This window comes from Coptis chinensis, chromosome 2, assembly GCF_015680905.1.
Source record: "Coptis chinensis isolate HL-2020 chromosome 2, ASM1568090v1, whole genome shotgun sequence".
Lineage (NCBI taxonomy): Eukaryota > Viridiplantae > Streptophyta > Magnoliopsida > Ranunculales > Ranunculaceae > Coptis > Coptis chinensis.
In genome coordinates this window covers 36231812-36247330 of record NC_141457.1, presented here as the reverse complement: position 1 = coordinate 36247330, position 15519 = coordinate 36231812, and the positions used below count along the sequence as shown (strand labels likewise).

General features: G+C 39.2%; 1 protein-coding gene across 1 annotated transcript; it reads left to right on the top strand.

The window, feature by feature from the left end:
- Positions 1 to 4059: 4059 nt before the first annotated feature.
- On the top strand, positions 4060 to 4719 carry LOC147515903 (uncharacterized). The gene has a single exon (XM_086593097.1). The coding sequence runs from the start codon at positions 4060 to 4062 to the stop codon at positions 4717 to 4719; it is 660 nt and encodes a 219-aa protein (XP_086449223.1).
- Positions 4720 to 15519: the final 10800 nt, after the last annotated feature.

Sequence of the window (15519 nt, the reverse complement as noted above, 5' to 3'; positions counted from 1 at the left end):
ACCAAAAACTACCTAGGTCATATAATGGGTCAAACGGTCACTTAAGAGTCTGATAATACGTAACTATTTTAGTGAAATAGTCACAAATAGTTCTCCACACATATACACCTTCTTTAGAAAAAAACCATTTGTGACCGTTTCGAAAACGCACGTCACTAAAAACTTTTTAAAACAGTCACAAAAACCCTTTTATGCCATTTGTGACCGTTTCGAACAGAACAGTCACAAATACCATTTTAAAACAGTCACAAAAAGCCTTTTTTCTACTAGTGGCAGTATTAAACAGATTCATTTCAAAGTCGTCAGACAAATGTAGGCCACTGTATCTATTTCTAAGGAATTCACCAGATTTCTTATGAACCACAGAATGCGAGAAGGCATTCCAGGAATTGATATTTGGGCAAGGCCCTTTTGTTGTCGCGGCCTCAATAGGGAGAGAAATTATACTTGTATCTGGGGGTCACGGAATATGCAGTTAGCTCAGTGCATGTCTGGATCGTCAATAAGATAGAGAAGCCAGTTTACTTCCAAAGTAAAACCTTATTGGATGCCGAGACCCGGTATAGTAGAGTTGAGAAGTATGCTTTGGCGTTGGTTTTCTCGACCTTGAAGTTGAAACCTTATTTCGAAGCACACTCGGTAGTGGTCATAACAAATTTGCCCCTAAAACAAGCGTTAAAAGAGGAAAAGTCTTGGAGAATGCTAAAATGGGCAATGATATTGTGTCACGCCCGAAATTTTGATAAAATCAGAAAAAACAATATTTGTTCCCGACTATTCGATTTTCGAGATGTGATGCACTCTCAACTTCCAAAAACCCATTATCCGTTTAACTATTCCAATAATGTGAAACCCATACAAATTTTAAATAAACAAAAGTCCTCTTCATTACAAAAATTCACAGATAGGATTAAGTTACAAATTTCCTTCCAACAACTCTTTACTTATAATTACAACTGAAAATACAAAAACATAGTCTCAACTAAAATCTATTGCACCTTAAGGGAAAACAAAGTATATCCTATAATGAGACGCTAACACAAACCACAAGTAGCAACCAACCTTCTTCAACACTAATCATGTCAAGACTTATCAACTGGGTTCATTTGATGAACACACCCGATAAGCAAACATGCAAATCGGATCAGCATTATAAACAATGCTGGTATGAGTAGCCCTAAAGTACAAAATATACTTATACATATATATACACAATCCATAAGGCAGTTAGTTCCTCCACCAAGGCGCCTTAACTTCTAACGAATAATACAACATTCTTAAATACAATAATTAAGGTAGGTAGTTTCTCCACTGAGGCGCCTTAGCTTTCCTTTCAATAATAATAAGGCATTTAGTTCCTCCACTGAGGCGCCTTAGCTTCAAACCGTACTAAATCAACTGTATCTAATAATAGAATAACCAAACTAAAACTTACTTTATACTTACACTGGTGTAAGCCAAATCACAATAAATCACAATTGTGAATGCAACCTAAATCACCATTGTGAATGTAACTTAAATCACAATAAATCAGTTATTATAGATTTAATGTACACTTTGATATATCATCACCATTATTGTTTAGAGTTTCTTCAAGTGTCACTAGAATCACGTTGTCTCTATGTTTTACCTAGTTTCCATGGCTACCACAATCACTTCCCAATGGCGAACATATACATCCACATGCCTCCCCTCACATAATGAACCACTTCGTGCGTAGTTACCCTAAGCATGATATCGCATACCAGGTAACCCTCACACGAAAGCCATTATGTGAGTACTGCCACTATTCGGCATAAAATATCGCACGTCTCATTCTAATTTTGCGAATGGAATAATCAAGCCACTATTCGGCTACGCCAGAAGGGGCATTCAGATTCACTGAAATGCCAAAAGGGTCAATCCAATCACATACGCCCTTCACATGGGCCAATCACATGAGTTGTGGTAGCTAGGTTCCAGGATTTTCGTTACGTAATTTATTCAGGTATCATATATTTATATCTCATAACCATTTCACTTTATCACGTGCATGCCAAATACATTATTGCACTAAGCCACAATATTTAGAAATATCTCAATACATCTCTTAACGGCTTTCATTCTTCATGTGCCAAATAAATTATTGCATTAAGCCACAATTCTTTGGGAAATATCCACAAATATTATACTACCTCAAAATAGCATCTGACAGTTATAATGATGGAGCATTTACATTTATTTCTCAAAGATATAGCATTTAATAGATATCCTATCATATCATCTTATTTAACAGAACAACAAAATTTGCTGCATACCACAAAATGTCAGAATTGCTCAAACGTACCGCATAACATTTTTATAGCATTTTAAGAATATCATGTCTCTTAAAATTTCACTCTCATCACGTGTCAATAAATACACAACATCAATGTCAAATCTTTCTTAGATAATGACAAACAAGTTTATACCGGCTTCCATAACATTCTACCATTGGACTTGTCCATACAATTTAATATATATAAAATAAACAAAGTCAACAGTCAACAATCACAAGGTTGACTGGTCAACAGGTCAAGCCCAACAGTCAACCGTCCTAAATCGGTGGTCATCCAAACAGGTCCTAACCCAAATCCTTGTTTAAACACTTCCACCAATAGTCCTAACCTAATTAACCAAAACAAAACAAAGGGAAAAGCCTAAGCCCAAAAGTCTAAAACCAACCCATTTATTCAACCTGACCCAAGTGGGGACATAAGGACCAGCCCACATAAAATTAGAAAACCGGCCCAAAGAAAACAAACCAACTTTGTTCCGGCCCACAAACTACTAAAATGAAACTGACCCAACCAAACAAAATGAGTTGTTCGGGCCCAAGCCTAACTAAGGCCCAACAGGTCATCTTCCTCACCGGTGAGCAGCTCTCCTCCACCACCAGCCAACACTCGTCCGCCACCATCATCCCAGCTCTTTCACTCCTTGCGAAAACCCCTACAACTTTATCAAACAAAAAATCCCATTCCTTACCACGATCCCCTTCCTCCAAACTAGATCTCGTCCGCTATTAACGCCTGTTGAAGCTTCATTCGCACCACTGCCAACCTCCAACCACCACCAATCGGTTAGAGTTTTGATCTCCACCCAAACACCTAATTCTAATCAATCCCGAACATCCTCACTCCTCACCAATTAAATCTCGACGCCATTAACAGCCTTTTTCAAAGCTTCGATAGCCCTTTCTGGTACTCCAACACACCCACTACAACTAACCCTCAGTCGTCCAAAACCGATTCAACCCAAAACAACCAAAACAAATAATCACCTGCAAAGTTAAAACAATAGACCTAACGATTTTTCTTGGGCTGACACCGTCATAACAGTTATGCCTGAGTTTCAACAGTTTAATAGCAGAGTTTCAATAGTTCATAATCAATATAGCAACAGTGAACCAATTTTAACTATTCGACCAGGCTATAGAATAAGTACAGAAGAACTAAGCATAAAAATACTGAACGAAAAACTTGGACAATAAAGCTTTTTCTTTATACGTACACGTGAAATAGAAAAATGTAATTACTCACCTCGCTCGTATCGCGAAAAATAATATAGAAGAATTACGCAGAAAACCAATTCCAAACTAGCTTGCACAATCCGCTCTGTCTACGTTCTTCTTTCTTTTAGTTAAAATTGTTTTATTCTTAAGAAAACCTTGTTTTTTCTGAAAACCCTGAACTTATGATAAATGATTCCATTCCAAGAATTATCTACCATATATTATGCTTAACTTTTTTTAGAAACGTCCTATTTTACCAACTATCTCTATTCTTAATATAGAATATTATTTTCTATTAAAAATATTATATTTATTACATACCTTATATTAACATCTCTTTTGAAAACTTTCCAACTATTAAAAATCTCTACACAAAATTCAAAATTCAAAATACTTGTTTTCCCTCTTTTCTATTTCTATCAAAAAGTCAAGCCCACATCTACTAGCCCGTTGACCCAGAATAAATATTAAATTCCAAAATGTTAAATATTGTTACAAAATAATGGAAAAATAATTAGGGGTCTTACATGCTGAGTTCTTATGAGATACAATACCAGATCAGGACTGCGAAGAAGGCACAAGCGGTGGCAGAATTTCTAGCGGAGTTCCCAGCAGAGGATCCCACCTGGGGGGAAGAGATGGTCATGGAGCCTGAAAGAAACATTGAGCAGGATGTCTCAGACCCTTGGGACAAGAGAAATGGGTGGAGAGTGTTCGCAGATGGGTCTGCCATGGATGCATGCAGTGGAATAGGGGTTGTATTGGTTACGCCAGATAACAACATAATAGAACTAACCGTGAAGCTGGGATTCGCGACATCTAACAATGAATCAGAGTATGAGGCGGTGATAGCGGGTTTGAGAATAGCCAAGGATGTGGGGGTAAGAGAGCTGACGGTGTACTCGGACTCGAATCTAGTGGTGTGTCAGGAGAATGGGGGGTTTGCCGCTCACTATCCGCGAATGGTGAGGTATTTGAAGGTGTTACATGAAAGATCTACCAGGTTCGCGAAGATCAAGTTCGTGCATTTAGGTCGCGGTGAGAATAGACATGCTGACGCCCTGGCCTATGTGGTCGCGGCAATATCGGGATCTGAGGAAAGGATGATAAAAGTAAGGAGGTTGGAGAAACCCAGCACAGAGGAGGCAACGGAGGTATGTCAAACTGCGGAAGAAGAGGAGGGTTAGATGGATCCCATCAAGAGCTTTTTATCTGGGAGAGTGGTGACAGATAGAAAGGACAGAAGAAGATTGGAACAGACTTCTCAGAGGTACATTCTGTTAGAGGGATAGTTCTATCGAAAGAATTTCAGTGGACTCCTGCTGAAGTGTCTCAAGCCGAGGTTGGCCCTAGAAGTGTTAGCAGAGTTACATGGGGGAGATTGTAGAAGCCATTCAACAGGAAGAACTACGGCACACCGACTGCTAACACAGGGCTACTTTTTCCCCCATATGAAGAGAGACGCATTGGAATTCGCTAAGAGATGTGATAAGTATTAGAGATTCGCTCAGTTGATTTTTGCACCAGCTGAACCAATGCATAGCGTGTCTAGTCCGTGGCCGTTCGCGATGTGGGCGATGGACATAGTGGGCCTGCTTCCCATGGCTAGCAGCAAGAGGAGGTTCATGCTCACAGCCACCGATTATTTCACCAAGTGGATAGAGGTGGTACCCTTGCAACAGGTGAAGGAGCCGTAGGTGATTAAATTCTTGTGGGAAACATCATATGTAGATTCGAATTGTCGTATACCATCATCGCGGACAATGGAACTCAATTCACAGGAGTGATAAGAGCCAAAAACTGTAGTTTTAACCCTTTAACAATATTGCTTTTAGACCAATTATGTGATTCATAAGTAAGAGTTAGTACTGTTATCGTATTTTTCTGTATTTCAGGCATTAGAGTCGAATATGTGAAGAAAATGTCCATTTTACGAGATAAAGGAGCACAGGTTGGTTGCTAAGAAGTTCTATGATTGAAGGCCAAGAATCAAGGAGAAAAAGCTTTTTTAAAGCCCGGTTAAAGCTGAAAAGTCAAAGTCAATGCAGGCAGAAATAGCGAATAAAAGTCAGCAGAACTTCTGAAGGCCATATCTTTGGACTCAGACCTTGGAATTGGACCTACCATACTTCAAAACGACCAGCACGGAACGAGCTTTCTAATAGTCTAAGCTTTGACCCAATCAAAGGAGCAAAAGTGGACGAAAAGGCTGTTGAAGTCATATTCAGCTGAAAACCCCTTTGTGGACTGAAGTAATGAGGTTTTAGGCTTAATTTTCTGACCCAAAACATAGCTCCTAAGCCCATGCACGAAATTGTGGATCTAGCCTCTTCTATATAAATAGGACTAAGATTTAGCTCTTAAGTTACTTAGTTACTTAGTTAGATAATTGATAAACTTAGTTTTTTTTTTGGGAATTCAATACTTGGTTAGCTTTAGTTTGTCTTAATTTCATAATTAGTTAGTCATAAACTCAAGTTCTAAATTAGTTTTAATTTAGTTTTAATTCATTTTGAATCATTAGACTATTGTTCATTAGATTAATAAAGTAATTTTTATTCATTCAAAAATGTCTTGTTCTTGTTGTTCTTATTCCAGAAATGATAGTTTAATGACTCAAGGCTAAACCTCCATTAGAGGGGTTTAAGGAAGCCTTGATGATGACTTGATTTTTGTTAGCATAGATACAGTTGTAATGTTCTATTCTACTCTAGAAAGTAATTAGTTCACAATGAGAATGGGTTTGATTGCTTCACAGGTTAGTTATTAGTTGGTAGAGATTACCATAAATAATTAGGGATTAAAAATACCCAACATTTACGTGAAAACGTAAATATTAGGATTACAACGAATTCTATGCTAATTTATAAAGTCGAATCAAGATAGAATCAAATTCCCCTAATTCCTTCTCATATTGTCATCTTAGTATTAAATTGTCGTCATTTCATTTATCACATCTTGATTAGTTAATTCACCATCATAGTTAAATTTGTAGGAACCGTTATGGTTGCATCGAATGACTATGAACCACGAAACACTATGCGCAGCGTAATAAAGGTGTTCACGGTTTGGTTTAGGAATTCATACCTTTAGATCGGCTAAGATAACTCTGAGAATCCAAGATCTATGAATCAGCAACCTCCTGATCTTTTGTTGTATTCATATCCTTAGAATGGACATTGTGTGGGTAACGATCTACCAACCCTTTCTCTATCTCTTTGCCTCTCTTTTTCCAATCAAGTGAATAGTGAATTCGGCTAGGAGAGAAGGGTTTCTATTTATAGGCTACAACAGGGACCATGAGGAGAAATTAGGGTTAGGCCTCCTGACGGACTTGGGCTTCCCATGTTTGCCCAGAATACACGGCCCAAGTCCGTCAACAAATGGTTTATTCCACTAAAGGCCATTGTTGCATTACCGCCCTAATCCCAAATTACGTGTTACATTTATGGGCTCGATATTATATGCTTGTTGATATCCCCGTGTTTAAGATATCGAATGCCCGTTGATTAAGTCAAGTTACTGACAACCACATTAATCAACTTATTATGTCTTTGAGTAGTACCACTCAACCTCATTGTCATGTCGGATTAAATCCACCTGCAGGGTTTACATGACAATCCTTATGAGCTCCTTAAGGGGACATCATCAACCCGACTTCCTGCGGGTCACATATTCCTTCTATAATCAACAGCACACCTTACATACAATGTCATTACCCAATCCATCGAGTTTGTTGATTCACAAATGAATCTCACTCATTGATGATTTTAAGGAATGTACAATGCACGTAAGTGCCTGTTATTATATCCGGATTAAGAGGACAAGCATCCATAATAACATAGGTGTTTATTCTCTTATATAGTCAGTATAAAGATAAACAACCTCACTTGGTCCTGTTCAGTACACACAAAGTGTACTAGTGTAATCTGTAGTCAAGATTGACTCATACAAAATTATACTACAACCGTACCAATAGTTTGTCCAAATCCATCTAGGTTATGAATGTTTACTTATACTTTATAAGGTACTAATGATATGATCTTCTGTGTGTCACCACACACCATATTATCTACAACATAAAGTATTAGACGCATGCATATAACTAATAACATATATAATATGTATAGCATTTGCCTATATGATTCTCATTCAAAATATAAAGAATTAGAGTTAATACAAAAGTAATGCTTTTAGTATATAACCCTATCAAAATTTAATTCCTCCATTACTCTCACGATTTTGTTAGAATACATAAACTAGGAAATGTTACATTCTAAACAAGCTAGGAGTGGAACGAATTCTCTACTCCAATTATATCGCATTGATAACGAGAGTAGAATCTTTGATAAATTAGCAATAAGAAAACATTTAGTTTTACTTATTCTTGAGTTTAATTAGTTAAGAGTAAGAAAAACTATCGTTTTTACATTTATCAAGGAGCAAAGGTGCAGGCGTTCTTACAAGCATATAAGGTGAAACAAGGGTTCTCAGCTCCATACAATCCCGAAGGCAATGGGCAGGCGGAGTCCTCTAATAAAACCATAATGAACAATCTCAAGAGAAAGCTGGAGGATAAGAAAAGGGTGTGGGCCGATGAATTAAATCATGTTCTCTGGGCTTACAGAACCTGATAAGAGCCCAAAACTGTAGTTTTAACCCCTTAATAATCATACTGTTAGACCAATTATGTGAATAATAAGTAAGAGTTAATACTGATTACGTGTTTTTATGCATTTCAGGCTTCAAAGTCCATTATGTGCAGAAATGTGCCACTTTAGCGAGATAAAGGAGCAAAAGTCGTGAGAACTTCGAATGCCATATCTTTGGACTCGCACCTCGGAATTGGGCCTACCTTATGTCAAAACGACCGGCTCGAAAAGAGCTTTGCAATGGTCCAAGCCTTGACCCAATCAGAGGAGCAGAAGTGGACGAAAAGTCTATTGAAGCCGAATATAGCTGAAGAGGCCTTTTTGGACTGAAAGAATTGGGTTTTGGGCCTGATTCTCTGGCCCAAAACATGGCTCCAAGCCCATGCACGATTTTTGGATCTGGATGTATAAAAACAAAAGCTTAGCTCATTGTTAATGGTAGATTTTTTGGTAGAGAATTAGGGTAGATAGGTTAGAGTAAAAAGTAGCCATTAAAATAGCTTCTAGATCTAGTTTTATTTAATTGTTTTTGATTAAGTGTAGTTTTAAATCAAATTCTTGTCTTAGATTAAACTATTAGAATCATAGTTCTTCATTAGTATTAATAAATAAATAGCTATTAGTTAATTTTGATTTTTGTCATTTCCATTTCTAGATCTAATTTCAATTCTTGTGTTTATTTCATTTTAGTCATTAAATTAGATTTCATTATTGTTTAATTAAGTAAATTTCAATGCTTTATATTATGTTTAGTTTTAATCTAAATGGAAATGATTGCATAATGACTCAAGGCTAAAACCTCCATTAGAGGGGTTGATGAAGCCTTGATGAAAACTCAGTGGTTAGTATAGAATTGGTTGTAGAATCTATTCCACTCTAGAAGGTCGTGTTTCGCCATGAGAATGGGTGGGCGACCTCACATGCTAGTTAGTATCCGGTAGGAATGCCATGAACACTAGGGATTAGAACTCGAAATTCTCGCCGTAAGAACGTGAGAATTGAGATACAACATTCTACGCTAGGTTGTTAAGTTGGATTCGAGGTGGATTCAATTCCCCTCTGATTTCTTTATCTAGATTCAAACAATCGTATTTCCGTAGCTTTCGTAGATTAACTTTAGTTTATATTTATTCTTGTTATTTATTATATTATTATATCTTGTTATTTAAATTAACGCGTCTTGTTAGCATAACATTTCGTAAAGCTCTCATTAGACTTAAGACTGATTTCTTAGACTTAGAAAACAATCCATGCTAGGGAACTAGGAGTGGAACGAACTTCCTACTCCACTTAGTGCAATTCGCATCGAGAGTAGAAGCTTTGATAATTGAGATTAAAAGATTAGTTTTAGTTTACTTACGGATTGAATTCATCGTTCATTTCGTAGGTAAACTATTCATTTTACATTCATCAAATGGCGCCGCTGCCATCTTAGTTGCACTTTAGCATTGTTTTCTTTGTAGAAGTAGTCATTTTTAAGTCCCATTAAACCCACCCACCCTTGGTTGTTTCATCTTGTGGTTGCCCATTTCAGCTTTGATAAATTCCGCGAGAAAATACCGCGGAGCCAGCCAAGGAGAGCGACCAGCTAAGTTCTGGAATTTCATCTACCAGCGGCCAGCGCCAGCGCCCATACCAAAGTGACCAGCGCCAAACACCGTAATTCGAATTTACAGCGAAGCGACCATGCCAGATTTTTCGAATTCGGCGGTTTGATTCGAACTTTGATTTTTCATATTTTTCAGGTGTTCTAACCTGCTCTATATACACGAACAAAAGCGTAAACAAGACGCTATTCATAAGCGAAGCAAGGGCCTTGTCGGGTATTCCTTTCTTCCACACCTCGCGATCTCCTCGTTAGAGGTTTATACTAGTATATCGAATTGTTTGGAGTGTTGCATGTTTAGTTAAGCTCGACTTAGTCTTGCATGAGATTAAGGTCCGGTCGAACAAAACACCTAACGTAAATACACAACAACAAAGAACAAACAAGTCTATCTAGTATACCACACACTACACCTCTAGCTACTATTTCACACACACACTACCCGATATAATGGGGAAGAAAGAGACTCCTCTCTCGGACTTCTACAAAGCCTTGAGCGATAGCCCCAAATCTTGCATCGTTCTAGCAGACCCAGTGGGGGATTTCCGAATCCCTCCAAATATTTTTAATTTGTTACCCGTTTTTCATGGTTTAGACCATGAAAAACCTTATCAGCACATGCGTAGGATTGAACAAGTCCTAACAACATTCCACCATCCTACGGTTGGTGCGGAACAAATTAAATTAAGGGTATTCCCTTTCACCTTAGCCGATAAAGGCGTCTTGGTTAACTAACCCAAAGCTTCTAATTACGTGGACTCATGGGCTAAATTTGTTCAAATTGTTTATGGAACATTTTTACCCACCCCTAAAGACGGATGAGATGCTTTCCAAGATTCATTTCTTTTCGACAAAATCCTCATGAATCATTTTCGAGAGGCTTGGAATCGTTTCACCGATCTCCTTATAGAGTGTCAACATCATAACTTAGCGAAAGACACGTTAGTTCGTGCCTTTTTCAAAGGACTTCTACACCACCATAAAGAAGTCCTTGACATAATGAATGGGGGTAGTTTCTTAAGCAAAGGAGCCTCGGAGGCTTATAAATTTTTAGAGGACCAGACTAAGCGTAATAATAATTGGGGAGGTAGTGACGATTACTCCCGCTCCGCTAGTTCTTCTTCAACAGTTAAGGCTACCAGTATGTTTGAGGTTAAATCAGATCCTGAGCTTAAAACTCTAATTAAATCCCTCACAAAAAAGGTAGAGGCCATTTCTGTACAACAAAAGCCAATCCCCGTCATGAATATAAATTCAAATACATGTAGTTTCTGTTGGAGTCCTGAGCATCCCGACTCCCACTGTCCTATAGCCTATGAACAGGCTTGTTCCATTAATAGTGAACCTAAAGCCCCTTGGAGACAAAATCCCAACTCGGTTGGAGAAATAACCAACAAGTCACACCTCAAGGTACAATAATCAATATGTTAGGCCAATGCACGGCTTTAACCAAGCTCCACCACGACAAGGGCGAGTCGTCGGTAATTTTAATAATTATAACAACCAACCGCAACCTCGACAAGGTCAAGCACAAGGTCAAGGTAATTATAATAATTATAATGCTAATAGAGGTATCGTTCCGGTCAATAATAATTATCAAAATCCACCCATAAATAATTCACGTGAAATAGTTCCAGTCACACCACCCGTGACTACTACACCCACACAACCGGATCGCCTTTGATACCTTCATACAAGTGAGCCAAAACTTTTCCAAACCATGGCTCAATCTAACCAACGGCTTCTACAATCCGTTAATAATTTAACCCAACGGTTGGCTCAAGATAAAGCCCAAACCAAAGGTGTGTTGCCGTGTCACGCAATACCTAATCCTAAAACAACAAACACGACTTTTGAGGTAACCGATAATACTAGTAATGAATATGAAAATGTAGGTGAGATAAATGCCATCACCACTCTCCGCTTCGGCAGAGTGGTTGATAACAAGGTAACTATGCCTATAGTTACCCCACCAAGAGTCCCCTACACCTACTATTTTACTAGATACCTAAATAGAAACTGAAGAGCCTACCACCGTAGAGGTACCGCTTACAACACAACCTAAGAAACAAAAGCCACGGTTAAACATCCAGGTGATACCATTGCTAAATATAGACGAAACCACCGTTTCCACAAAAATTAGCCATGTTAACTAGGGATACAAATTACGAGGAGATTAGGGACGCGTTTTCAAGAATCTAACTATAAACCTTCCATTCCTCGAAGCTATTAAAAGCTACCACATCATGCTAAGTTTCTTAAGGAATTGTGTACTACTAGGCGTAAGACAAATATACCAAAAGACGCCTTTTTAACAGAACAATTCCCAACCTTATCTGAACATAATGGAATTGTTAAGTACAAGGACCCTGGTCGTCCTACTGTATAATGCACCTTAGGAGATTCCTATACGACGACCGCGTTATTAGACCTGGGGGCTAGTGTTAACTTACTCCCATTTTATTTGTATAGACAAATAGGTCTAGACAAGATGCAACCCACTAAAATGACGTTGCAATTAGCTGATCGGTCTATTAAGTATCCTAAGGGTGTAGTCGAAAATGTGCCGGTAAAAGTTCGTGATTTCTACTATCCGGCTGATTTTGTAGTCCTCGATACGTAAGTCGCTAACGACTCTGTCCCATCATTTTAGGGCGCCCTTTCCTCAAACCGCCAATGCGCTCATTAATTGCCGTGATGGTTCAATGTCCATGTCTTTTGCCATCTTGTCTGTTGAAGTCAATGTTTTTAAAACAAGGACACGCTACCCGATTAGATCTATGGATGGAGAGGTTAGCATGATCGAAAAGTTGCTTTCGAGATTATTTCAACAACACGCGTTCCTTGATAATCATATGCCAAAAATTCTTTCCTTTGGAAAGTCGGACTCCAACATCTTCATTCCTACACTAGTCGATACACATATTATTGATGAGGGCCGGGATAGATGACTTTCTCAAAGATGTAGAGGACTACCATAGTAATGTGGATATGACCAATCTAGATGAGGAATTGATGAGTTTCTTTGAGTAGGTGACAATTCACCCTATCAAGAACTAACTTGCACAACATCCACCTCGACTCCCTCCTTCCACCCTTTCAAAGGAATCTCGAGTTTGCACTCGATCCTTTTGTTTCTCCTATGCTTCATAATTTTTTAAATCCTCCTAGCAAACAGATACTTCAGAAGGACAAACTATTTGACACCTTCATTTTCAGAATTGAGACAGTCCCTACACACACAATGAATGAGTTCGGTTCTAAAACCACATCCTCATTGTGTACAGGCTGTCTTTCTACAACTTATCCATATCCACCATATTCTCCACAACCATTCACTTTTCCACACTTATTTAATAGAACACCCACTCATTCAAAAATGAAAAAGAAGCTGCATGCTAGGTTAAGTAAGAGGGTTATCCGACTTCGTTTTCATTCCACTAGGTTGCGTCGTAGGAAATCTTGGTGCTTGATTGTGTTTGGATATGTTTTCTGTGATATTTATTTATGGAATGATCCACAACTGTTTCGGTTGTTGATATATGATCAACTGCATATTCATACATATGTTTTAGATAAAGTCTCGAGTATCTGACTATAAACGACTCAATTTCTGTGTTCGGTGCACTTCCTTTCACTTTAATATATTGGTGAGTGCACCATTAAGGTAACCGGGCCCTCCCTATGGAGTGTGTGGCTGTAAGTACCGGATCCTAAGTCCACGGTTCACATAGTTCACGTTTTCCACTCTTGCATGTTTTTCTCGGATTTTTGAGTCATGTTTCTCTATGGTGTGAATTATGTCTTTATTGCTTATTGTTTTTCCTTCTAAAAATAAAATAAAAAATAATAATAAAAATAAAAATAAACATAGTAATCTAGGAAGTCTCGGGAATCTGACTTTAAAAGACCCACTGCTAAAAACAAATTTTCTAAGCCGTTGTAAAAAATTTGTTTGGGGGGGTATTAAATGTTTCGCACTAAAATGTTTTATGTCCCATTAGAGTTGCTTAGGCCGTTTAATTGTATTACGATTTGGGTTGACATAATCCAGGAATTAGAGTTTATTCGTTCGCATAACTTACGTCATGCACGCACTTCGAGGCGTTTTCCACTATCTCGTATGTCATCCGAAATCGGAAGAGAGTATTTTATGGATCATTGGATAGGAAATTCTCTCCTGATCATTTCCATATCTCATTCGCAAAAATCGGACCGGTAACGAAGCGGCAATTTTGATTTGAAGTTCGCAAAAAAATCGAAAAAAATCAAAAACTTCGATTTTGGGCTTGGGCCCAACCCGCTCCCATTGCATTAGCGACGCTTTACCTCCTCCCTAACGTTTCGTTTCTTCTTCCTCCATTCCGCCATTAACGCCAAAGCTTAAACCAAAACCTAAAACAAAATAAAAATTAAAAAGAAAATACAATAAACCCATGCCCAAAATCAAATCCCAACCCAAATCGACTCCAAACTCCACCCACCACAAACACCACCAATTCAAACCACCAAAAACCACCAAAAAATTCAAAATTCAAAACTGCCGTGCCACCACTCCACCACCACCACTGTTGCTTCAACCGGCCTATTAAAATCCCACCACCACATCACATTTCAACCCTCACTCCATTCCAAACACTAGATGGCTCAACAACGCCGAATTTTACCGGAGCAAGTTTTCACTGCCGACCACTTCGCGCCGTTTTTACGGGACGAAAATGGCTAGTAGAGACTGGAGTAGTTTATGGTACTCGACCGAAGCCTTCTACCACGAAGACTTGGTCCGACGGTTCTACAACACCAGGGAGTTGGAGGGGAGTAGGATTTTTGTGTTGGTAAGGAAGAAGAGGAAGGAGTTGACTACTGGACTGTTGGCTGAGATTCTAGGCATTCCGCCTAGAATCCATCTGGATGCCACTTTACAGGAGCCCCAGTTTGACGGGGTAGAGCCTTTGATGGGCGTGACTGTCATCAATGGGAGCTACAATACAAACTCCCATTGTGTTCGCCAGGCATCCCTCAGGACCAACCAAAATTTCTGACTCGGTGGATTGGTCGGAATGTCCTAGGGAAGGACAAGGTCAGTGACATCGGTCTGACCTGCCTCCACATCTTATGGGTACTCCAGGAAGCGAAGTACGATTTCTGTATCTTGGAGTTTTTGCTGAGCATGATTAGGGGGGTCGGAAAGTCTTTGGCACCTCTTCCGTGTGTTAATTACCAAGATCATCTTTGAAGATGAAAGCGACTCCGTCGATAGGATTTACATTACCCTGCACCGTAACCCGCGTATCTATAGGGAGTGTGTCCAACAACGCTGGAAATTGCCCGAGGATAGGGAACAAGATGAGGTAGAGGAGGAGGATGAGGATGATTCGGGTGAGGATGAGGAGGACGTGACTTGCTTTGATACGGATGCCTTCCAGAGGTGTTGGTCGGATCGCGAGCGCATGGCCGCTTCATAGGGGCATGCGTTCACTAAACACTATCTGTGCAGACTTCCGGACTTGACAGGCGACTATTCATCACAACTTCGAGCTCCACACCCAGAGAGAGGATGAGAGATGGGAACAGGCGAGGGCTGAGATGGAAGCCCAGCGCTAGTTTAGAGTGGATATCCTTGCACGCTTCCCACCTCATCTGGACTCTGCTTCGAGGACTTCGGCTATGAGGCATGGCGTCGTCGACGAAGGGCGACTGCTGCTGGACCTTCCGAGCCCGTGAGCCAC